Source organism: Pyxicephalus adspersus, chromosome 3, assembly GCF_032062135.1.
Source record: "Pyxicephalus adspersus chromosome 3, UCB_Pads_2.0, whole genome shotgun sequence".
NCBI classification, from domain to species: Eukaryota; Metazoa; Chordata; class Amphibia; order Anura; family Pyxicephalidae; genus Pyxicephalus; species Pyxicephalus adspersus.
Window position 1 is genome coordinate 112,041,620 of NC_092860.1, and position 26,173 is coordinate 112,067,792.

At 38.0% G+C, this 26,173-nt stretch overlaps 1 protein-coding gene across 1 annotated transcript in view; it reads right to left on the reverse strand.

Annotated features, from left to right (window-relative positions):
• Positions 1 to 2,554: 2,554 nt before the first annotated feature.
• Positions 2,555 to 26,173, reverse strand: part of LOC140327460 (probable ATP-dependent RNA helicase DDX60) — a 68,528-nt gene continuing 44,909 nt past the window's right edge. Inside the window, exons 28-39 of the mRNA XM_072406844.1 lie at positions 24,511 to 24,640; positions 24,276 to 24,434; positions 22,096 to 22,200; positions 13,774 to 13,974; positions 12,943 to 13,047; positions 10,732 to 10,873; positions 9,962 to 10,083; positions 6,721 to 6,868; positions 5,895 to 6,037; positions 4,292 to 4,443; positions 4,107 to 4,169; positions 2,555 to 3,605 (exon numbers count right to left, since the gene is read on the reverse strand). Of these exons, the coding sequence (XP_072262945.1) occupies positions 3,506 to 3,605; positions 4,107 to 4,169; positions 4,292 to 4,443; positions 5,895 to 6,037; positions 6,721 to 6,868; positions 9,962 to 10,083; positions 10,732 to 10,873; positions 12,943 to 13,047; positions 13,774 to 13,974; positions 22,096 to 22,200; positions 24,276 to 24,434; positions 24,511 to 24,640 (1,570 nt within the window). The 3' untranslated portion in view covers positions 2,555 to 3,505. The remainder of the gene's footprint in view (positions 3,606 to 4,106; positions 4,170 to 4,291; positions 4,444 to 5,894; positions 6,038 to 6,720; positions 6,869 to 9,961; positions 10,084 to 10,731; positions 10,874 to 12,942; positions 13,048 to 13,773; positions 13,975 to 22,095; positions 22,201 to 24,275; positions 24,435 to 24,510; positions 24,641 to 26,173) is intronic.

A 26,173-nucleotide genomic window follows, 5' to 3' on the forward strand; every position in this document is an offset into this window, starting at 1 on the left:
GCGAAAAAGCGTCCGCCTTGACGTTCTTAACCCCAGGGCGATAGGTGACAATGAAATTGAACCTGGTAAAAAACAACGACCATCTGGCCTGTCTTGGGTTCAGTCGTTTAGCCGACTCCAAATATGCCAGATTTTTGTGATCGGTAATTACCGTAATAGGATGAATCGCTCCTTCCAACCAATGACGCCATTCATCAAAAGCCAACTTAATGGCCAGCAAACTCTCTATTACCTACATCATAATTTTTCTCTGCATTAGAGAGTTTTTTTAGAGAAGAAAGCATATTTTTAGAGAAGAAGGCGCCATTTACTAGGTAAAGGATCCTGCGATAAGACTGCTCCTACCCCTACTTCAGATGCGTCAACTTCCACAATAAATGGCTGTGACACATCTGGTTGCACCAGTATAGGAGCAGAAGCGAAACACTCTTTAACAGCTGAAAAGGCTTGTAATGCTACATCCGACCAGACTGAGAAATCTGATGTTATGTCCGTTAAAGGTTTACCCACAGTCTAGTAATTCAAAATAAATTTACGGTAGTAATCGGTGAACCCCAAAAATCGCATAAGTGCTTTCAGATTTTCGGGTCGATCCCAGTCCAACACCACACGGACCTTTTCAGGATCTATACGAAAACCTGAAGATGAGATTAGGTAACCCACCTCCGGGACTGCAAACACACACTTCCCCATCTTTGCATAGAATTTATTCTCTCTAAGGATCTATAACACTTGTTTCACATGATCCAGATGGGTCACCATGTCTGGAGAATAAATTAGTATATCATCCAGACACACCAGCTCTTCCACATCCAAGTAGTGAATATCAACCGCATAACATGAAGTGTGAGGCCATCCTAAATAGAAAAGCAGTAATGACCACATGAACACAGAAACAAGTGAAAACAAAGAGACTGTCAGATAACCTCACGCGCAGCTTGTCTCACAGATCCTCTAACCTCAGTCACGGAAGGGACCGTGACACTGTTCTTGTTTAGTATTTTTTGATGAAAGTGATGTGGGAATCATAGGAATGGCTTTTTTTTAATACAGTATATATAAAACAGGTTACTGAACGCTCTCTAAGAACCATATGTGGAGGAAAAAGAGGCCCATGGTAAGAACCAACAGGCAACCCATCACACTACAGTTGACTGAACAAATTATGCTGGGACTTTTGGCAATTAGCAATCTAACCAGCTCCCCATGAGCCTCAAAGCCCATTCCTCTCAACATTATTTCACTGGCTTAAATAAGGTGGATGCATCACATTGAGCTTCTTCTTATGCTCATACAATATGCTTTCCCTTATCACAAAATAATTGGGGTAGAAATTTTACTGATTTTAGCAGAACCTACATATCATCTTAGTAGTTTATCTAAGGACCACCAAGCAGCCACAGTAAAAATAGCAATCAAAGTCCAACTGTGGCTGGCCAATCAACATAGGACAGCGGCAGTAATGGCAGTCCTGTTTGCTGAGGAAATTATGAAAAGCTCTTACTAATGCTAAGTATTTTTTAGTGTGTCCTTTTGTATACATTGCCACTGAACTAGACTAACAGTTAGCTATACAAGTATATAGCAAAAGATTTTACTACCAAGCAAAACATACATACATATATTTTCTGAGCCCTATTAGTTGGAAAGGCATAGTACTAACCATTTATCAATCAGGAGTGAATTTAAGAAACAGTGCTACTCAATGTGCTCAATGTGTCAGCGCGGTTGGCCTTAGCCTTGGGCAGCACGGTGGCTCATAGGTAAGTGCTCTGGCCTTTGCAGCGCCAGGTTCAAATCTCAGCCAGGACACTATCTGCATGGAGTTTGCAGGTTCTCCCTGTGTCTGTGTGGGTTTCCTCCCACATTCCAAAAACATGCAGTTAGGTTAATTAGCTACACCCCAAAATTGACCCTAAACTATATTAAAGACATATGACCGAGTTAGGGATTAGATTGTGAGCTCCTTTGAGAGACAGCTAGTGACATGTTTTTGTTTACAGCACTGTGTAATATGTCGGCAATATATAAATACTCTACTCTACTTTTGGACACAATGATGGGGAATTAAAACTCTTTTTCCCTATATTCCCGAATAACTATTGCCACTGGGTCTGGATATATTTAAAAAATTTTTACACTTTGGAAGAATTACCAATTACTTTTTGTTGAGTCTACAGGGCAATTAGTAAGTATGACAAAAAAATGCTTTAGACACACTTAAATAACAGTTTGAATACCGGCAACATCCCACAAACTAGTTTTACTAGTGATCCAGATTGGCTTTATTTTTTTAATTTTGTTGTTGCCTGTGTGTTACCTCTTTAGTACTATGTTATTATATGTGATATTTTGTTGTAGACCTCTATGTGACTTTTTGTCTTTTATTTAAAAATATCCAGATAAAAAAAAGAATGCACAATTGTTTGCCCAAGCTATCATTTTCCATTATTGCTGATGATCTTTATATTTTGAAATGAATGAGTATGAACACATTCCTTCTAGATTGATTCTATTATTCTTGAGCAGTATAACAATATTTATGTTCACACTATTTCACACTTATTGTTTTATTATTTTTGTTTCACTAAAATATTTAGAATAGTTACAACCCCGTTACAACATTTTTTTACTCAAAAATTTATTTTACAATCATCATTTTCAATATCACTTTATTAAGTCATTGTTAGTTACAGATCTATAAGCTACACATTTAGATTCTTGACCTGGCTAAGATTGAATAGCAGTCTTTATCATGCCTTATAACCTGCAGGAAACTTTGCACATAACTATCAGGTCTCTAAAAATGAATATTGCCACCATGATTAACATTACGTAAAAGTTGTAGAAAATTTTAGATATTACAATACTTAGAATGCTTCACACCCAGAATGGATCATTGTACAAAACTTCTCTGCTTTTTACAACACATTTATATTTAGTAAGAAATTAAATAAATCCTAATACCTGGAAAGATTGTAGAAAAAATATGGTTATTTACAGTAGGGGCATCAATAGTGCGCCCCCTTTCATTGGTGGACAGTGTAGGCATTTCTTTGGTAATCTCTGAAGAAATCCTCCTTACACTTTTGGTTGGCATGCCCTTCTACATTGTTAGTCAGAGAAAAAGTACCATTTTACATCGGTGGTCAGTGAAAAAGTAACTGCTCAATAATTCCTGGAAGCGTCTTGAGGAACCTTGGTTAGGAAAGGCTGTAAGTAATCAGGCTCTGAAATGTCTTTTAAGAATTTAGAATAAATGCATCTGAAAGGACAAACAAAGATTGAAAGCTTTGACAATGACTTGTAAATTCAAGAGATATTTAAAAAGATTAATATAAGTAGAATTCCTGCATGAGAAATGGGGACCAAGAGAGAAAGAGAGAAGATTACAAGGTAAGTGAAGGTTTTTGTAAAATATTTAGGGTAAAGACAAAAAAGACATGTATACTGTTCCCTGGATTTCAACAGAAGTCTCACTTTTAATTCTTGCAAATGTTATTTTTTACACTTGTTGAAACTTTTCAGAATATATTTCATGCAGCTGGTCAAAGGCCAAGGCAACTGGGTCATTTTCATCTTCACACATTTCTTTCATGGATATACTGCAGGAAATGTAAATTTAAATAGATTACAGTTATTATTCTTTATAGCCTAGGCGAGAAAGCTAAATCAGAGAAAACTCTTATCACATTCTTTTCTGAATTTTGCCGGTGCATAGTCAACATTTACCACCAACAGATGACGCGCTATACATTTCTTTACATTTTCCCGAGGTTAGCTCTACTCTTGTGTTTAAAATGCCTTTGTTGTATATAGAGCTAAATATATATTAGCAGAGCTAAAATTCCCTAAAAAGTTGACACAAATCAGAGAAGCAACAAATCCTAATGCTCAGTTCCTTGGGGGTTAGCCTGAGTTTTAGGAAGACTGATTAATATCAATTTATTTATTGAAGACTGTCAATAAATGAGTAGCTAAAGACAGTCTCTGCAAAATGGTATCATGGGTGCACAAATACAGAGATGCCTTTAATATTACAAAAAGATCAAATCTATATAAAAAATATTTATTAATATATTGCAACAACATAAAAAATATCCCACCTTATGGATGCAATGGTTAGCATAAAATCCTTCAGCTTGCAATATGCTTCTCCTTGGTTTAGCCTACAAAATATTAACACAAGTTTTAATAATTGACTATAATTTAGGTGTTTTCCAAGAAAAACTGAATTTGTAGTGCTCATTTTTTATATACATTTTACATATACAGTACAGAAAATACTTACCCATTGTCAGTTCTAAGGGCCTCTAGGGAGCCATGTTTGTAAAAATCAAGAGCGTAGGAGTTAAGAAAGATTTTTCTTCCACAAACATCTTCTTTTGTGAGATGAAATATGGGAATATATTTTTCAGGTATTTGAGCTGTTTGCAACATGAGCTGTGGAAATATAACAAAAGAAGACTTAATGGTCAGAGTGGCTAATAATATAAAGTATTTACTTTTGGTGGTTTATATTCAGAATCTTAAATAGTTGTTTAACGAGGGTCTACCACCTTTAACTTTCAGATAAAAGTGAAAAGGTCTGTGTAAAGTTCACACATCTCCCTCAACCACTTCATATCTCATTCTCTCAACAAGAGCAAGATTGATTTTATGCAAGAATTACAATATTGTGTATGAGATTATGTAGTAGATTAGCAATATTTCTTGGGTTCCTAAGCACATGTTTTTCCTTTTATTTTGAACAATGAATATATGGAATATTTCTAACTCTAAGCAAAATTAAGAATGGTTTTAGTCCCCTACGCTGGTCAACAGTATGTTTAGACAAATTTTAAAGTAAGGTGATTTTGGCCCCATGGAAGTTACATGGAATTACAACCAGGCTGGCAAGCCTTCTGCATTATAGTTTCTTTATGATGAAATGTATAAATACGGCAGATGATGCCGTGACATCTTACTGATTCAGAGTTTTTGGGACCAAGGATTTAGTTAACTTCATCATTCTCTAGATCTGTTTGATCAGAGTTGTTCAATATTTTAAGGAAGATAACCTTAATTGTAGGCAGTAGTTCAGCTGTACCTGTTGGTTTGTAAAAGAATTCTAATGTCACTGAGACAATAGCAATTCTCAATTACCATGTATAAAGAAATAAAAGTGTAAATCTGGGCCTCAAAATTATATAGGCACATATCTTATGTGATGAAATTGATACATCAAGTGCAGTAAATGTGTTTTCTAGGTAAGAAGTTTTAACATAAATGAATTGGATATTCAATGGAAATTCATCATATTTGAGAGAGAAAGCTAAGCTGTTGCTTCATGGTGGTTAAATCAGCTTCTCTTGAGGTTGTTTGGAATGAAGTCTTGCCTGTAGAAGGCGGAAGTGCACAGAAGAAATTATCCCTGTGTCACAACAGGAGTGCCACGTCTTTCCTGTACACACAGCCATGCCCCTTTATTTTTCCCTGTCTGCTTTAATTAGCAGTCATAATACCAAAGGTGATTATATTTTATGAATGTTTTATATTTTCAAAGCCAGCTGGTAGAAGTGCTAAAAGTTTCACCTTTTCTTGCTTTTCCTTACTTCATAAAGTTTAAAAGGTTGTTTACAGCACACATCAGCTCAAGTTAAAATTTACACACACATACAAGTCAAAACATTAACTGTGGCTTACTGAGGTTTCCATGAAAAACAGAATGCCTGAAAAGAAAATATTTGTGACATTTTTTTCTTTAGCTTTGGCTAGCACTCTGGAAACTCCTAGTAAAATAAACTATTAAACATAAAAATTGATTCAAAGCCATTTTAGCTTAAAACACACCCTCTAATGTTTTGTCAAAACATTTTTTATTGACCCTTTAAACCATTTCTTCTGATACATACACTACTTATGTTTGTCATTTTCATCAAGTCATGATCTGTATTTCCAGACAGACATGCAAATGGGGATATGCCCTTTCTTCCTTCAGAGTGTGGCATCAGATGGTCCACCAGACTTGAGTCTTTGTACTCCTTGCCTGAAAAGCCTAATAAGAAATATTATATTCAAACAATTAATAAATGTTAGAATGTATTCATGATTGCAAAGTTTCGTTATTTTGTATATTTTATATCTGATTAGAGTTCAGCTTTAAACTAATTATTTTGTATTAGTGGACTATTTTGGGGGAGGTGTCACCAACCATATAGATATTCATGTGAAAAATCTGAACCTGAGCTGCTTTTCTTTCTAATAAAAGTTCAATTGTAACTTATAGGCCACTTGAACCCTAGCAGGTCTATTTATAAATCTTTTTAAAATTTACAAAACTGGTATTCAAATTTGACACGATTCATACATTTTCTGTGCGCATCCAATGTAAAAAAATGTGTACTTTTTAAATAAATTGTGTATCTTGGGTACAATTTTTTTTTTAAATATACTCTCCTAGGAGCCAAAAAATGCAAATTAAAGTAACCAAAACATAAGACAAGGATTATATAACTATGATGCATTTAAACAAGCAAGTCTTAATCCTAACTGCCCTGAATTGTGTTACTCTTTACATATGGAACAAGGGCAGAAATGTTCATCTATATTAACCATCATGTCTCATAATATTCCACACAATATGATGGGTATTTTTCCACCATATGAACTTCAAGCATATTTTTATAAAATGTTTTTTTATTAATAACATGGCTAAACTAGATCTATCATTACACATACTGATTTGTGTAAGAGGTAGCCGATATTCTTTCTCCATGTCTGCCAACTTTGAAGCTGTAAGAATACAATGACCGAAGATTTTTGCGACTTTCTTGTTGTATTCTTTAACAGCAGTAGCAAAGTCCTCAGGGAGTTCTTCTAGATAGACCTGTTTAATTCAAAGATATACAAAAATCAGCTAATTTGTTGGTGTTGTGTTGTTCACTAAAACTACCAACAACACAACTCACATAGGCCAATGTAAATGATAATAATGTAAATGGTAATAATACCCCATTTCCAGACAAGGATTGTAGAAGTAGTCAATTATTCATTTTAAGAGTTTTGTGCAGTAGTATAATATTTACCTGGCTGTTGTATATGATCTAAGAAACAGAAATGACAGGAACACACTGCTGCTGTGGAGTGAATATTAACTATTTTTATTTGTAATCCCAAAAATATCAATTGAAGGAACACAATCTGTACAGGTTCTAGTTACAACAGCAATGTCAAAAATGTGGTGCGACCGAGCAGTAAATGTACACCGGGTATAATCATAGCTATTATTATGCAAAATTTCAGCCACCCAGATTCGAAAGGCGCTTTTCCAAAAGCTGTGCCTAGGACCCCTAAATTAAACATGCAAATAAAGGACTCCCTGGGCCACTTATGTAGCAAGGGGTTGGAATTGGGCCCCTAAGTTTAAACCTGCCAACTCACAAAACTATAATATTCATACTATGCTACTTTGTCCACGTCCATTCTTTGAACCTCAACTTCTCTGGAAAGGAGAGATGTAGGCAACTGAAAATGTAGCTGTAAGTGGGGAATATAAAACAGTCTCTACCAATCAAAATGCACTGCCTGTCACACATATGCCACACATTGGAAGTTCATGCTTTCTTGGTTCAGCAGAGTATACAGCATCAGAACGCTTCCAAACTCTATAAACAAGCCTAATGTGAGCATATACACTAAACAGAAATATATAAACAGATATGTATGGTAAAGGAAAATACTTATAATGCTAAAGAAGACAATGTGCGTTGTTAGAAGGGACTCAGTAGGCTCACCTTGTCTCATCTAACTGAATTCACTTGTCTTAAGCTACGTACACACGTCAGATTTTTATCGCCCAATAATCGGCATCGGACAATTATCGGGCGAAAATCTGCCGTGTGTACAGTCGGTGTCGTCCATCGTCCGGACGACCGACCTGCCGGATCCACGGACGATGGACGACAGCCGATCCTAATGAAAGTGAAGGGGAGAGCGCGCAGCAGGGTGCCGCTCCGTCGCTCTCCCCCTCCCCTCTCCATAGAGCATGAACGGTGCTGTATGTACAGCACCGTTCATGCATCGTGCACTCCCTTGTCGTTGGAAAGGATCGTGAAAGATCCTTTCCAACGACAAAAATTGGAAGTGTGTACGCAGCTTAACTGTGATTAAGGGATGCTATTACATTATCTTGATTACTTTAGGCTTACCTAAACCTACATAACTATCTAATCACCATTGTACTTCAGGGCTGTAATAAATTTACAGACTATCTTGATATAGGGTGGAACTGCACTATGATTGCTTGGTATAGTACAAATTATTTGACTTATATCTAATCAATTTTTAATATATGCTTTATAAGCTACCTTGTTTTGTTTAAAGCTGTGGCAGTTAGATTGTATATTCTGTGAATTCTACCTTTTCATGAAGATTAACTGGCATAATAATTTGTTTTGTTTTTGTAATCCAATCAATATCTAATATACTTTTCGTCAAACGAGTTTTTGTCTTTATCCATAAGAGGTAGGATCTCCCACCCACATGCTACATATCCTTGCAAATATGTATTCCACAGATGTGTTGAACTTGGTCTCCCTGATTATGACCAGTGCTTCAGCTCTGTCATTTTCTGAATGATAATCTGCCATTGTGACATTTTTTTTTCACTAAAATTTTTTTTTAACTTTTTGTTAACTAGCTGGTAAATTCTTTATTCTTTACTGATCAATGTCAATATATGTGGGGTGTAAAAGTGTGTCTTTTGTTTGTATCCCTATACCTATAAATGTGAAAACTATAGATCGTACATAGTGGTGACACATGATCAAAGCAAAAAACACATTTTGTTGAGTGTCAGTAATAGTGGGTAAATCTGTCCTGGTTTGATTTCCTAAAGTTTAAGTGAATCTTGTTTGAAGTTCTGCAATCCATTTGGGGGGGGGGGGGGNNGTTGCTGTTGTATTTGTTACATACTGCTATTTTTAAGGCTTATACACAAATTAATGTCAAAACAGGGCACAGGAATTAGAGTACAGTTTCCTAACCATCTCTATTCTGTCCTCATCTTGCTGTCTGCTTTCCCTGTGCTTACTCTTCAATAACTTACATTTCACCAACACTATGGCTATTCTGTGCCCCCTCATTACATGAGCTGGCTTAACCAATAGGACACTTATTGGCCCTTCTAAGCCTGCCGGCCATGGTTTGAAGGCTGTGTTATTTAGTGTATTATAATTTTGATCATATTTGCCAGGATTGCAATCCTCAAACTGTATAAATCCCATAACAGAGGCAAAGCAAAGATCATGCCTATTTGTTAGTAGTAGTTTTATCTGTGTTTTCCATTTCCTCATCATTATTATTAGGGTTCAATGTGTTATCACATCCAATATTCTTGTAGTGCAGACTGAAAAAATTTAAGTGTCAGCATAGTTTAAAACCAATGACCAAAATATCTCCAAAATTATTGGCCAGCTTAGCTGTCCTGACAAGCCAACTTGATTTATCAATAAAGCACTGAAATTGGAAATAACCCGTGGGTATATAGACAGTATTCCCTGCTAGTAGGTCTGTGACTGTAACGGGCCATATACCGCCCATTAGGCTTTTTAATCCGGCCCGTTGATCTCTTTCCGCAGTCTGGGGCTCTGGCTGGTGTCCCCTCCCCCCCAGCAGGGTCAGGAGAAGGACCCCACTGAGGGGGTCGCGCCGGCCAGAGCAGCGGGCCATCGATCAGGCTCAGATCTGCGATGGGAGAGTGGGCGGGGTTATGCCATCATGACATCACGTTCTGTGACACCCGTCTCGGCGCCCCACCCATCGGATCCTGGCCCAGCCCCTCTGCTAAATTTAAGAACCCATTGTGGCCCCTGAGTCAAAAAGTTTGTCCACCCCTGGTTTACAGTAATGCCTATGTTGCTGGAAAGGTCAATTCCAGCCTCAGCTGTAATAACAGTAACAAGTACTTTCTTTTCCTCACCTTTGACTGATGAAAAGTCTTCCCAGATGAGCGCCTGCTTGGTGCTAAATAAGACCGTGTAAATAAATTTGCCAGGATCAGAACTAAAGTTTCCATTACAGAGTCTGAAAACTTTGTAGGGTCTAAATAATAAAAAGACATAAATGTCATTAATGAAATCTAACAAAATAATATGACAGATTTTCCTTATTTACTGTATTAAATCAAGCAATTAATTAAATCATTGTCAATGGCTAACTGATTGCTAATGTTAATATATATAATTTATGTATTATTGATATATATTATATTGGATTATTTTAGTATTCCATTGTATATATAGCACAGGAGCAGTTTAAGCTTATCAATCTGAAGTGATCTCTCTGCAAACTATAAGTGTAATAACCAAAAAATATTTTCACTGAAAATCTGTGCTAATTAGGTGTTTTAAAAATTGTAGTTGATGCTGGCCAATAATAGAACAACAGTTTCATAGATTTTAAACTTTAAGAAAGACTAAATATAAAATTGAAAAAATTCTGACCATGTACAGTGGATATAAAAAGTGTACACCAAGTGAGACCAAAAACAAACAAATCTGTTAGGGGAAAAACATTGAAATAAAAGAATGTGTGATAAGCTGGTTGCTGAGTGTAATGGGACACATTTTAAACTAGTGAATTATCTGATCTCATTGAATAAACTTGATAAAATGTAACACGATTTTTCCCCTTCCTTTGAAATATATACAGTGTATTTTTTTAAATCCTCATTAAGGGTTTGAAATGTACCTTCAGGTAATGGCTTGCACAGCTTGTGAAAGAGGCCATTTTCAAGATAGGTGATAAATATAAAATTGGATGGCTCATGATAATGTAGATGAGTGGCAAGTCCTGTAAATTCTGTAGGACTGCAATCTTGATTCAGGTATTGCTTTCAAAAGAAAAAAAAAATGAACACACATACATAAAACAATGCATTTATACAAAAAAATATTTCAGTATTCTAGCAAAGCTAGATTTTATAAAAGTAAATTGCAGTAAAGAGGACATAGTGAATTTTTAATATGAGGATAGAATAGAGCTATGTTCTGATTATGTTAGCTACATTTTGTCTATACAGTAGTGTGTACTGAGTTACACTGAGCTTCATTATGGATTATTCTAGATAATTGGGGATGTGACCAATAAACAGAGGCTAAGCCAGATAAAATGTCTTACCCTCCACCATATTAAAAAAAGGGAGACGTGACATATACTAATACCTATTGAATAATGCACTGTATATTAAAATACATTTAGAAGATTTACCTGCAGTAAATTTTAGTAAATTTCACATTCACTGCATTTTCAGTATGCAATTTGATTGTTAGATATGCTTCTAGATTGTCACCAATCACAATGTAGATATATGGAAGAGTAAGAGTGTATATAGATGTTGTTGGAGAGAATATATATAGGAAGAGATTAGCCAGGTAAAATCTTTCATCCCAGGGGAAAATGTTGGGTTCCCTAAAATCAGGAACAGTGTAGTTGGCTCTGATGAAAGATTATGACAGAATAAATACTTCACCCAGATTTGCAATGTAGGACTGATTGTAAAATTACAGACTAGGTGTGAATTTTCAGCCAATGGAACAGATACAAGGGGCTCGCTAATGATTGATTGACCCCCACCTCTTATAGTTCATGTTTTGACACCAGGCTATTTAGCTAGCTAAATTGGCAACAATAGTAAATAGTAAAATAGTAAAGGTTTATGTCAGACTCCTAAACCACTACCAATTAGAAACACAATAGTTGTTTACCGGTTTATACGATGTAAGATATAAGTCTCTTGGTAAAATATTCATTTTAAATGTATGACTGTGGCCAAAAAACATGAAGGTACCATGAGAGTCCCATTGTTACAAGTATGACTTTATCAAAAGCAAAAGTGAGAGAAAGTTAGATTGGAATGGAGTCATTCCATGGCACTAACATACCTAAATACCTAATATCTCCTTTGGCCTATTTACAACCAGTGGTAGAGAAACATTAAGTTTGCCTGACGTAGAGTAATCTATTTTTAAAAAAAGAGAGGGAGATTCATACATGCCAGGTTTTTGTTGGAGACTGGGCAGAAAATAGGATTGGTAATGGGATAAGTAAAAAAATTGGTAATTGAAAAATACAAGTCTTCTACTATCCTCATATGCCGCTACTTTCTGGTGAACACCTCTGATATAAAAAAACTTGACATATGGATTAGCACAAAGGGATAGCCTAGGACTAAGACAAGTGGATCCAATTCAGGACCCTCTAGAAAGAAAAACTCCAGTTGGCTGCAATGAATGAGTTAATGTAGGAATGAGAACAATTGAGTAGCCAGAATTTGTGTGAACAGTTTAACTAGCACACACTGGGGGAGAAATATGGGCTCTGGAGCAAAATGGGGGTGCAGAGTATGCATGAAGATTATATAATAAGGAAAGTCTGTCTGGGTTTAAAGCCTAACCAGACAGAGCGTTTTTTTTTTGTTTTTTTTTTTGCTTCCCACAATTATTAAAAGGTTATAGGGGCCTCTATCTAGAGATTGTCCTTTGTGAGATGAGAGGTGAGACATGTGGGATCAAAGCATGAAGGCTCATATAGTGTCTATCCTGGAGGATTGAGGGAAGGCACAGCTGAGTATTGCTGTTTACTTTAAAGCTCCTAATAAAAGTTCCAAAGTTTGCTGCAAACTCTTTAGTATGGAGAATGTGTGACTTTACACATCTGAGTTAAATGTATTGCCCCACTGGCAGCAAGCCCTTGTATTTATCTGTTTATTATTGTACCTGGCTTTCTTTACATCCTACACAGGAGTAATTTATTTTACCCTAAATAGGAAAAAAAGAATGCAGTTGGTTTTAGCACTTTTATCAATGTGTTTCACTTTCTAACCCACATATTCAAAAAACAGCAGACTGAAAAGAAAAAAAAGACAATTAAAGATAAAAAATAAACATATTAAAAATATACCTCATATAGCAGAAACTGTAGTGAAAAGACACAGAACAGCTTTAACACTTGTGTTTCATTTGGATGTTTGAATGTCATAAGGGAGTGCTTCAAAATTGATAAAACCTAAGAAAGAAATAATATATATAGTATTGGAGATTCTTCAGTATATTTTGGAGGGTCATAGTTAGTTGGGTTGAAAAAGTCATGTCGATCAAATTTAACAAGTAGGGAAAAGGGGTTGTGTATATAACATTATAAAATAGTTAAACATGGAAATGCATTAAATATTCCTCTCTTTTATTCATTCCTATAACAGTTTTGCCTATTATATCAAGTAAAAGAAGTACATTTTATGAGAAATTTTAATCATTTCTACCTATTGCATACTTTCAATTGTGCCTCCAGGAGGTCCTCTCTCAAAATCCTTGTTTAATTACTGTTAAAGTTATCTGTGCTTTTAAGGTACTTGCAAGAATTTGCTGAAAAGCTGAAAGTCTTTGGAAGCAGTTCAAGCTGTAGCCTGCCCAAGGATGCTGCACAAAGTATTTCAAAAACTGCACAGCAACAGAACAAAACATCTTCACAAAAAACTGTTCCAATTAATTTTAGTGATAATCAGGGTTTTGAGATGGTTGGGAACTGGTTGACAGCAGAACTGAACTGAAGTCTAATTGTCACTGCCTTTCTGATGAATGATTTTTACTTTAGCAGGACTTTTTTTCTTTCATTTTTTACATCATGTAAGAGACACAAATTGTTAAGGTGCCTAAATAACATTTAATTTAAAAACTATAATGTATAAAACAACTGTATCAATAGTTTAACTAATTATACATAATAGAGACATACTTTTGCTTTAGCATCCTCTTTGTCATCTGCTTTGGCTGCCAACAGCATAAGTCTTAGTACAAGAGAAATGCTCAGAGGAAATTGGCCTCTTAGCTCTGGAACATTGGACTTCATAAGTTTTTTCACTTTTGGTACTGGAATGTTAAAGAAATACACACTTCCCTCAAGATCCAATCCTCTTCTTCCAGCACGACCTGCCATCTAATAAAAAATATGATATAATTTATATACACCCCATTACATAGCTTTTCAAACAGCATTTCCATGCCATTACACTTGTAGTCAGGGGGAGGGACTTAAGATAATGCAAAAGTTGCAGAGCTCTCCAAAAATCTAGTTTATAGTTCCCGGCCTCAGCCGTCAACATCTCACCTGTCACCCAGTCGCCTTGATGTACAAAATGCTCTCCCTGCTAGATGCCTTGCTCCTGCTGCACAACAAATCTCCTATCTTCAAGGCCTGGGGTAAATAAGGGGTTGCCTAAAATTGGCAGTAGAGGCGAAGGCCAGGGAGCTAGTTTCAGTCTAAACAGCGGCTTCTGACAGGCCCTTCCCGAAGCAGAGATCAGGGGATGGATTCTCAAGGCTTCTTGAGACAATTTTGGAAGCCAAGGGACTGCTGTTAGAGGGACGGGGTAATTGCTCTGCTCCTATCCATTGCTTGTTTTCCAAATGTCAGAACCAGTCCACAACCTGGGCCATATGGGCTGCCATGTAGTACAGTGAAATATTTGGGACTCCAAGACCTCCCTCTCTCCTGGTCCCAAATAGCAGAATTCTGCTAAGGCGGTGTCCCTTTTTGCCCAAATATAAACCAAAATATTTTGCAGAGATTTGAAAAAGGAATTTGGAAAATAAATGGTCACTGCTTGAGGTAAATACAGAATTCTCGGTAGTATGTTCATTTTAAAGACCTGTGTGCTGCCAAGCCAGGAAAGAGTCAGAGAGGGCCATTTATCCAGATCCTGTGTAACGGTAGCTAAAATAGGGGCTAAATTTAGTGCAAAAAGCTGCGATAAATCCAACAGGAGCATAGTCCCCAAATACTTGATTGCCTTTTTATCCCATTTGAAGGAGAAAGCTAGTCCCTGTATATCTCGATTAGAATGTATGACTGAGAGTAATGGTTCTAGAGAGAGAATAAAAATCAGAGGAGATAGGGGACAACCCTTTCTGGTGCCATCCATGGTGGTGAAGGGTGCTGACTAGTGTTGGTGTTCGAATTGGGGTTGTCCTTATATTTGACTTGAAAATGGCTGTTCGAATTCAGATAGATTCAACAAAATTTGACGGCAAGCATTCGGATAAAAAAATGTGTAAAAAAAAATAAAAATGAATACTAAATTGATGTATTGAGTGTTTGTGTATATTTACCTATTTTTTTTTTACAGGTTTTCCTTCAATGAAATAATATCTCTTACTCTGTAACACACTTTCCAGCACAGTAATATTATGATACACTTGTTACATTTTTCTTTTATTCACTGTGAGAAAAGAATGTAACAAATGTATCATATTACTGTGCTGGAAAGTGTGTTACAGAGTAAGAAAAACTTGCGGGGCATCTTCCCAATGATTGCAGCCATGTCTGCAATCATTGAGACGAGTGTGCGATCCCCGGGACACTATAGGTTAATTAACCTGTAGTGCCCCAGGGATTGCACACTGAGCTTATCAATCATTGCAGCCATGGCTGCAATCATTGAGAAGAGTGTGCAATCCCCAGGTCACAGCTGTGACTGCAGTTGATCCCCGGGCACTAGAGGTTGAATGGGGACAAGTTTCCCATTCATCACATCTAGTGCCCCATGTTCTTGGATAGAGAAACTCTATCCAAGAACACACACAACTACTAAAGGGCTGCAAGAGCAATCCGATTGCTCTTGCAGCACTTAATAGTCCCCAAAAATAACCTGTATTCTCCCATTATTGACTTCAATGGTGTTCGAATTCGGCATTCGATCACCCGAACAATATTTCACTATATCGAATAGCTGTCGAATCGAATAGTGAGATATTCAACCAACACTTGTGCTGACACCTTTCCGTTCACTCCCACCATCGCAGAAGGGGAGGAGTATATGTCTTTAATCCAATTCATCATGTGATCTCCCACTCCCATAGCTTGCAATGTGGAAAACATAAAGCCCCAATTCATCCTGTCAAAGGCTTTTTCTGCGTCGGTTGAGACCAGGACGGACTGTTTGTCAGTGGACACCGCTTTGTGTATCCAATTGATGGCCCATGTAGTATTGTCCCAAGCCTGTCTCGATGGCATAAAGCCTATGTGAACAAAATGTACTAGGTTATGGATATGCCTTTGCAATCTGTTTGCTTGAATCTCTGTGAACAATTTTTGGTACTGGTTTAAAAGCGAGATCGGCCTATAGCTACTACATACCAACGGGTCTTTATCTGACTTTGGGATCACTGTAATAAGAGCCTGAAGGGCGTCTTTTGGTAGCGTGCCTCCTTCGGTCAAGGAATTAAAACCGACCACAAAATGCAGAGCCAGCTCCGCTTCAAACTTTCTGTAATAAGGGAGCGAGAAGCCATCAGGACCTGGAGCCTTAACAGATTTAGTTTGTTTGATAGACGCCTTAAACTCCTCCACCATGATTGGTGCCTCCAAATCTAGCCTGGCAGCGAAGGATAGTGTGGGGAGGTTTAGCCCCCTTTGATAACGCTGTATCCGTCCTTGAATATCATAACTTGTGTTCACTAATGCATGGGGGTGTCGTAAATTGTATAGGAATGCATAATAATCTCTAAATTTAGTTGCAATCTCCTTGACCTGATAGATCTTTTCCCCTGTACCAGTGGATAAAAAGGGAACATGCCTACGAGCTCTTAGTGCCCTAAAGGCCCTGGCCAACAGATTTCTGCATTTATCTCCATACTCATAGTAAGACCTAAGACATTTAACAAGTGCCGCTTTAGCTTTCCCTTGACATAATGATGCAAGTTTTTGTCGTAGAATGGGTAAGTCAGCACCCATCTGGTTATCCAATGTATGTTTATGCACAACTTATGGCTCTTGTAATCATTAAAGAGTGGAGGAAATCTCCACTTGTTTCTCCCTCCTAATCCTAGAGCTGTGTTTTATAAGTAGTCCTCTCAACACCACCCTATGCGCTTTCTAAATCACTGTTAGAGAGCATTCTGGTACAAGTAACTTTTCAGTTCAGAGGTCAGCTCAGCAACCACCACTGGATCTGAGAGAACAGTCTCATTCAATTTCCAATGACAGGATTTGGGGGAGGCATAAGCCAATGTCAAGGTGAGTAGAACCGCTGCATGATCAGAACCGGTGCATGATCAACCTCATCGCTTGTTCCCTCCGCAATTTCTTCTTTCACATTCACTTTTAGATCACTTCTCACATACAGACACCACCACCCTTTCATTTGACTCTGTCTTTACGAAAGAGAGTATACCCAGGAATATTGACAGCCCAGTCATGCGAAGAACAAAGCCAGGATTCAGCAATACCAACTAAGTCATAATTCTCCTCACTTTCTGCCACCTTATTTTACTGTCCCACACCCCTCTGTCCTAGTTTAAATATCCCTCCACCATTCCCCTAAATCTTTCTCTTAGCACAGCACACCCCCTTTCATTTAGGTGCAAACCATCTCTGGCATACAGGTTGTACCCCAATGAAAAGTCAGCCCAGTGCTCTATGAACCGAAACCCTTCTGTTCTACACCAGGACTTAGGCCATGCGTTCAGCTGCCTAAGCTCCTTCTGCCTTTCCTGTGTTGCGCATGGCACAGGCAATATTCCAGAGAACATAGCCTTGGAGGTCTTTTTGTTGAACTTGAAACCTAAACTGATTTTTAAGGATCCATCATCTTCAATTTATATTGTCAATGGTTCCAACATGGACCAAGACAGCTGGGTCCTGTCCAGCCCCTCCCAGTAGTTTGTCCACTGGGTCCACCACATGCCGAACCCTGGCACCAGGGAGACAGCAAACCTATCAGTTGAAGGGATCCGAGCGACAAACTATTCTATCAGTCCTCCTGATCATAGAATCCCCTATGACAACCAACTATCTTTTCCTTCCTGCATTTCCCTCCCCACCATTACTAGATGTGCTGCTCTACCGGCTGTTAGGGGTAGCAGTAACATCTAGAGTTGCCACCACTCGGTCTGCCACCTGCACATCTTCACATAACTTTGCAAACATGTTGGAGTGCTCAAATCCAGAGCTAGCCTTCCTTTTCTGGGTGCCCCTACCTCCCCCTCTAGTTACATTAACCCAACGCCCTACATGCTCATCCTGATTAACCTCTCCACCCTTCATATCTAAGCCAATAACTGTCTGCTCAGTGAGCAGGGGGCCCGTCTCAAGGTGATCCAGTGATTTCAGTGTTGCAATGTGCTTCTCCAGCTCTCCAATGCGAGATCCCAGAAAGGCGACTTGCACACATCTGTCACAGTGGTATTCACCTAGGAACTGTTGCTCCCTTTGTGCAAACATGTGGCAGACTGTGCACTGAACCAAAATTTCCACCTTGCTACCACTCATTTTCCCAGTAACAATGTTTGTTTACAAGGAGTTATAAACGTTTAATTATAGTTTGTGGATACTATAAGGATTTAACTCCTTTTGTTTTCAAACCATTTGATTAAAAGTCCACTTGTTTCACAAGCCAAACAGTGAGCAAGCTCAAAATGAGTGCCCCAGGAACTTAAATCACCTGTGAAGCCTTGACCACTCTACCTTGGAGGTCAGCAAGGAAAAAAAAGCTGTTAAAACAAAACTGACAGTCAAGCAAACACAACCCAACAGTCAAATATAGTGCCAGGACACCGAGTTAAGGATCAGAATTGAGTCAGTGAGAATTGATCAGAGTTTTTAGGTCCCAATGCACGGTGAATGCAGTCCAAGTCAGTAGCTGAACCAGATGCAGACTGAAGTATTGATATAAAGATCTCAGTAGCAGCTGCATGGAGGCTGGATGGAGCAATATCCTGCAGGAGACCCCTAAACCTGATGTTATTGCGTCTGATTGTCCAGGTCGTCTTGTTGCATAAACAACTGTTGTAAAAGCATGGTATGAGAATTCAGTGTCTCAGTATGTTGATTCACCTGCGCTTGGAGATCTGCTGTCGTTTTTTCAAAGTCCTTCATTCTTATGGAGATGTCTTTCCTAAGGGTCGCCATTTCCTCTTTAAATGTGTGTTCTAGCTTTCCAAAGCAGGCCATTAAATCTGACTTAGTAAGGGGGGCAGTCACTGTCCCTGGCTCTACTAAACAGAGACACTGTCACTGTATGCTCTGTGTCTCTGTTTAGTGGGGCCAGGGACCTGCTACTGTTTCCTTTGCTCTCCCTGGACTGGGGGGTCTAAACTGTGTCCCCCTGGGGATTCTGTAAGCTGTAGCTCTGGTCTTACCTCCCTGTCAGCCATAGGTGAGTCCCTACTGCAGGACCTATGATCGTCCATCTATGATACAGCCTGGATGCGGTATGAGCAGAGCCGATGAGAGTCGCAGGAACGGGACCCGGAGAATTCACGTCTTTACGTGCATGATAGTTTGGCCACATTGGATGTACTTTGAGCAGTGCATGTCTACTTTGTTTTACCATTCTCACCAAAACCCACAGTATATGCTATACTGTGCTTTGTCTGGCAATCTGCTTTAGATTTGACCTGGCAATAAACTGCTTTAGATTGCCATTCTGAATTATTTATTCTTGTGCAGTAATGTGTTTATACTTGACATGACAAAAATAGGTCTTTGGGAAATCTATTCTCCACAGCTGGATATCCGCTGATTCTTTGTGCACACTATCAAATTGTTTGCTCAGCTCTATAACACCTTTGACATTTTGTTGTTAATATATTAGTTTTGTTAGTCCTGAATACTGATGTAACTCAATAAAAGTTTATTTGCAATCTTCCTTTATGTTGCACATACAGTAATTGTGAGTGCTTATTGGGGCTATTAGGTCCTTTAGTGTAGAGGGTACTACACTAAAGTTGATCTTTGGGTGAAAACATAGGGGTAAGGGGGAAGAGAAAGGGTCACCAGATTAGTGAGATGGGCTAAGTTCTTGTGCGTGGGGTGGAAAACTAAGGTGGGATCAAAGGTCCCAAACTTCCGCCAGTAAGGACGTTAGGCCTATGTGGGGAAGTGGTGGTCTACAGCAGGGGTAAATAAAACTAAATCAAACCTGCCCGGGGAATCCCTACAACCGGGTTGTAAATTAAAATCAGGAAGAAAAAGATAACATTGCCAGAAACAGCATATTCAAAACAATGACCATAGTGAACATAGTGAGGGATCAGATATCCGTGAGCTTTTGCAGATCCATGGGATTAATAACTCCCCCCAAAAAATAGCAAAGATAAAAAGAAGAAACACACAATCGAGGTGAACTCAGAAGGGTCGCAGAAAACGCTGGCTGTGAGGTGAAACCTATGGCAAGCTCCGTGGTAGCCTAAGTAGGTAGGGGTGGCGCGGGGGAAGAGGGATGTCGCTGAGGGGCAGAACATGCAACAGGAGGACTCCGATGTGGGGTTGGCAGCGCTGATGGCCATTCTGGCAAATTGATAGAAGGAAGCTGTAGATCCGGGAGTAGTTGAGGAAAATCAGCCGGGAAGCGAAGGATGTGGTTTCTACTGCCCTTGCGAACAATCAGGTGGAAGGGATACCCCTATCTATAGGGGATGTTTCTTTCCTTCAAGGCGTTAAGTAGTGGTTTAAGGGCTCTTCTTAGATCTAGCGTATGTTTGAATGGATCTGATAGCAGTTAGAGGTGTGTGCCTGCATACTCGATGGATTCAGCCTCTTTGGCTTTTCTCATGTTGTCTTCTCTGGTCCTGTAAAAGTTGACCCTGCAGAGAACGTCTCCTGGCCGCCGGGGATCCTTACTACGCGGGCCCAAGGTATTGTGTACTTGGTCCAGTTCTAGATCCACATGGAGGGGTATGCCTAAGAGTGATACAAATATAGAGCAGGCTGTGATGTGGAGTTCTGAATTTGTAGCGGTTTCAGGAAGCCCCCTGATGCGTATGTTGTTGCGTCTATTACAATTCTCTGCATCATTGTGTAGCTGAAATAGGGCGTGGAGAGGTGGAAAGAGAAGAAGGCTCCTCCATAGTGTCGGGGATATGCGGGCTTCGGATTGGGGAGCCTGGATTGCTAGGAGTGTCAGCATGGTCACCTTCCATGATAGCAGAGGCTGAGGAGTGTGTATGGACACCAAGGTGTGATTTCTTGGAGGACCACGCCCCTGCTTCCACAGTCACGGACGCTGGAACTACTGGAGACCATGGCTTTGCGGTCTGGTCGCTGGTGGTGCGGGTGCCAGGGGAGAAAAAGCCAGCTAGCCCGCTCGCTGCATTCCTGCTGCTGGTGGCACGTCCCATCTGAATCCCCTAATTCATAGGACCTATCTGAAGCTTTGATAGAGGCACTAAAAGTGCTTGCACACAGTGGTTTCCCCTGGGACAGCTGGGAGCGAGGAATATATGAGTCTCACTTCGCCACCAGCTGGCCACGCCCCAAATAATAATATATTTTTTAAAAATAGGTCTTTGGATATTGTAATTTTTATTAAGTATACCTAACACTTACGAATAAAGGCACAAAATTTGTGCCAATTTGGAAAATGAAATGGCCCTTTAAAATGGATATTTCATGCACAGTTATACAAAACAACCATTAAATAAAATAAAGTTGGATGAATAAGAATGATGAAAAAAAAAAAAAACGAGAAAACAACTTAAAGTAATGTTTTTATACTTTTTACATTTTTTGATTTATTTTGTCAGGCGATAAATTATATCGTAATATGTAAATTATATCGTAATTTACACATTAGGCATGAAAAAATAAATGTATAGTTCATTTGAGTCAAGTAAATACAAAGTAAGATACATTTAAGTATGCAGCCAGCTCAACTAAAGGGAATAAAGCAGCAAGCTTTCATTCATGTACATGCGTCCAAACAATGCATGGGTCTGATTTATTAGGGTTATCCAAGACTGGAGAAGATAGGACTATCATGGGAGAATGGATTTCATTTACTAGTTTATTAGTTTGCACATATTTTTTGAATTCTGAACCAGATCCATTTCAGGTTTGTTAGATCACCCAGGTTCCCACAATAGTATTAATATGATGTTTTATAGCTACAACAACAATCAAGAGGTTAACTTATTAGGTACAATTAGTTATGTAGGGCTTCCTAATACACTTTTTTTAATGTAAAAGAGATTTACAAAGTTTATACCGTCAGATTGGATTTTGTGTGTAGAACTTTAAACTTATTGGTACTGTATTGTTAAAAGAGTGTGTATAAGTTACCTGTCTGTAGTTTAATGCATCCAGGTAAACTGAGTCATGCAGGAAAACCACAGATTTACATGGCATGTTGATCCCCAGTGCAAGTGAGCCAGTAGCAGTTACAACCTGGAATAAAATAGAACATAATATACAAATAAATAAATTAGTGTGTGTGTGGAGTGGGTGGGGGTAATAACAAATATGGATAATCATTTGAGCTATAAACTAGACATTTCAATCTAGCTTGATAAAAGCTGAGGTTTCTCTTTAATTTGATATTGTGTGAATGTGTGTAGCACTCTTTCATTGTTTTATGTAACTGTAAGTATGTAAGTTTATATTCACATTTTGTTCCTTAGCAAAAGTACAATATTAGACTACTGCCTGTTTTCCGTGGAATTTATAGCATAATTTGATCATTTGACTGAAAAGCTTAGATCAAACTACTTCTTTAAAGTGCACCAGCAAAATGTGGCAGGGTTGGAGTTGTTATGAAGTATCTTCAGGAAGCGATTTTAGCAGTCACTATATGCAGGAGAGGCGTGAGGAGGGTATGAATGTGCGGAAGAAGAGTTTGGAAGGTATGACAGTGGTAGTATTTATAGGAAAGGAATATGATGGGTCCCACATTCCTTGAATTTTTTAGGGGAGCACAAATAGCCTAATTAACCCAAATGACCTCCTTGAGTTCCCAACCTCATCGGTCTCCCAGGGGCTATAGAATCTCCTAAGGTAATATTTCATATCATGTCCTCCGGAAAATTGCCCCTATCTCTCACTATCAATTTGGGACTAAAGTAGGGGTAGGCATATTCTAGCTTCTCAACATTCCCCTATGATGACTCAGAAACACAAAATACCACTGTCAGAGGGCTTTAGGTTTCATCAACTTTCTTAACAGATGCTAATGGACCACAGCTAACTGGCAAGCAACAACACATCCTACACATCTTTATTATTCAGACTTTCTTACACTCATTTTGTTTCTGCATTTAACTTAGGTATTTGAATATTTGCTTATTTACTTGTCTGCAGTGTATCTGCTTCTGGTCCAACTATATTTCCCTATCTCCTAAAATCCTCTCCCTTTTTATTGTCACTTCAACATATTCTTGGCTTATTGCACACAGTCCTTTTTTTCTACTACCTCTGATTACTTCAAATTATGTTTTGTTTTTTTCTTGCATCACAAAACAGTCCTTTTCATTTCTCCCTATGCCATAACCTAATAAACATGGAATGTACACAGAATTGTGATTGCCCTCTTGGGTAGATAAGTACGCCTTAGCTTTGCTTAGTAGTGCCTAATGGTCTGATCATTCTCCAAAGTGATCTACCATATTTGCCTGATATGACCTGAAACATCTATATGACTACCTTGGTTTAAATAAGAAATTTCAGATCCTAAAATGTTCCAGCATCTACTTTACATTCCTATTCCATTACATAGCAGCCAGAGTTCAAGCCTTGCTCTGACATGCTGCATTGCCTTCCAGACTGGAAAAAATATGGAATTATTAATATTAGAAACAGTATTGCAGGGAGTTTTGCAATTGTACTTAGAAATCAGGAAATATATTTTTTTCATAAATTGGGTAAAAATGTGTAATGTTTTGCTGCTTTCCTCTGGATCAAGAGCAGATTTTAATCCTCCACTGGGCCCACTACACCCCTTCAGGCCCACTACACGATATAAAACAATAATTATGAATAATGCAAAAGAAAATTATATATTAGGTCAATCCGGTAAAAATTTAAAAAAAATGGTAACACAAGTGGAGCTATTTCTACCAGTAACCGAATTTTATTTTATGAATAACTATAGGTCTGAAAGGTCTCTACTGGGCAACCTCCCTAGTCTTTTTATATTTTCTTTTTAATAGTTTAAATTAATTAACCTATTGTTGCAACACACCTTAACAATGAAAAAACTAAACAAGTACTGAACATTTTGCCAAGTATTTACCTGTATTAAGATCCATAAATATCGCCCTTGAGATGTAATAGGTTATTGCTATATACTTATACTTATGTTTATGTTATAAATAACATTAATGCACAGTCCAAAACCCAGCCCATGTTTTATGTGTAGTTTATCAATGCTGTATGTGCTGGTTGGGTCTCTGCTGCTTCGTTGTATTTGCTTTAATGGGGCATTTTTAAACTTTTAATTTAATTTTCTTCTACAGTAAAATACTTACTTTAATGTATCCCATTCTGAACAGCATCTCCACAAACCTTCTTCCCTTAGCATCAACTGATGCATGGTGGTAACCAATGCCTCTCCTTGAGAATGCTATTAGATTATCAAATCTTGTATGATTTCGGGTTATCATTCCTCTGTGTATAATTTCCAATGTCTGCAATATAATATTGACATATAAGCCTAAAAAAACACTAACACAGTAATCTATTAATTAACTCATGTTGCCTTACTATGTTATCCACAGCCTTTTCATCAGCATAAGTACAGTCTGGGGGTATTTCTCTTAACTTCTGAAGTCTCTTTTTTAAAACGTTGTAATTTTCCGCTTTGGTGACCTGAGACTCTTGTTTCCTTGTGACACTGTGAAATAAAGATCAGAGAACAGCCAACTCTGAATGGTAATTATTTTCTTGTGTGAATGTATAAAGTACTTTTTGATATGGTAAATCTACCGCTTTATAAAATATAGTATTAAAGATTTTTCTATATCTTGAAGATTTTTTTACGTCCCAAGGTACAAAGACTGAGAAGACATAATTCTTGTTTACACTAGCAGTCCAAAGCAGTAATATTAGTTAGATGAACAAACAGCCACCCTACAATGTTTGAAACCCCAACACATTTTTAAAAGCATAGATTATTCTATGTTGCACCATTAAGAAAAAGTGTTTTATTAGAGAACATAAAAGGTTCTATTTTAAAATGCTTGCACACAATTATCAACCAACTTTCTGCTACGTTTCAAGCATTTTCTTGATAAGGCTCATTCTACTCAAAATACACAACATATATCTGTGATAAATATCACTGGGCTGTATCATTTTCTACTTCAATGCTTCCTGTAATGAAAAGTAATATATAATTCCACCAGGAAACATAGAACACTCCTGGCAGAAGGATAATATAATTACGCCATTTCTGTCGTCGGCATGTCAGTGGACTGACTCTACCACTCAAAACAGCTCGGGTGGGTTTACTTTTTAGTAGTAGTAACAAAAACATTAAATGTGGTCCATTTGTCCACATATGTCCACAAGTCCATATGTTTTAATAGCAGTAATGAATTCCCACCAGGGAATGTTTCAAGGAATGCCAGGTTGCCTGGTTTATAAAAAGAGCTAAATATTTATACTTTTTTTTTAATTATCAGCAACAATTATTTTGACTTTTTAGCACATATTCCTGCAAATTTCAATATTTTAAATTGATACCTGGCCCTTTGACTATGTTCGGACTAGTGGTACAAAAAGCAATATTTACTGCCTAATGTTATTAGCTAAGCATCCAAGGGAAATAACAAAACGTTTGGATTTTGCAGGCATTTGCAAACAGGCGCTGAATAAATCTGAAGTATGACAATTGATCTCACGTCATAATTGATTAGATTTATTCAGTCAATTAGGCAAAAGGACAGTTAAGGACAGCTATGCCCAGATGAACAAAATAAAAGGAGCAAACACAGCTCTGTTTGGACAGAAAAGCTAATTTTGGATAAGCAGCTCCCACCGCTCAATGGATGAATTATTAAATAGATAAATAAAAATATTTTTTTTTCTCATGGTGTGGTGTCTTTAATTCCAGGTTTTATTTAACCCTTTCTTGGAATTGGTAGGAGGTAAGTCCCTAAAAGATAGCCCTTGCCACTGCTTGGGACATATGGGGGTTTTTGTTTGCCATACCCAAAGGGGATACATGCTTTTAGTCCCCTTGCTTTTTTGGCAAAGCAGATTCCAGAGCATCCTTAATAGCTTGAAAAAAGACACACATACTCGTTGCCCATTTCCTATCCAGGAATGTCCAAAGCTTCTTGAAGGGTTTAGTTTCAAAATTGGAGTGGGTAACATTTTTGTCCTGGTAAAAAAGGTTTATGCATTAAAAATACCTAGAAATGTA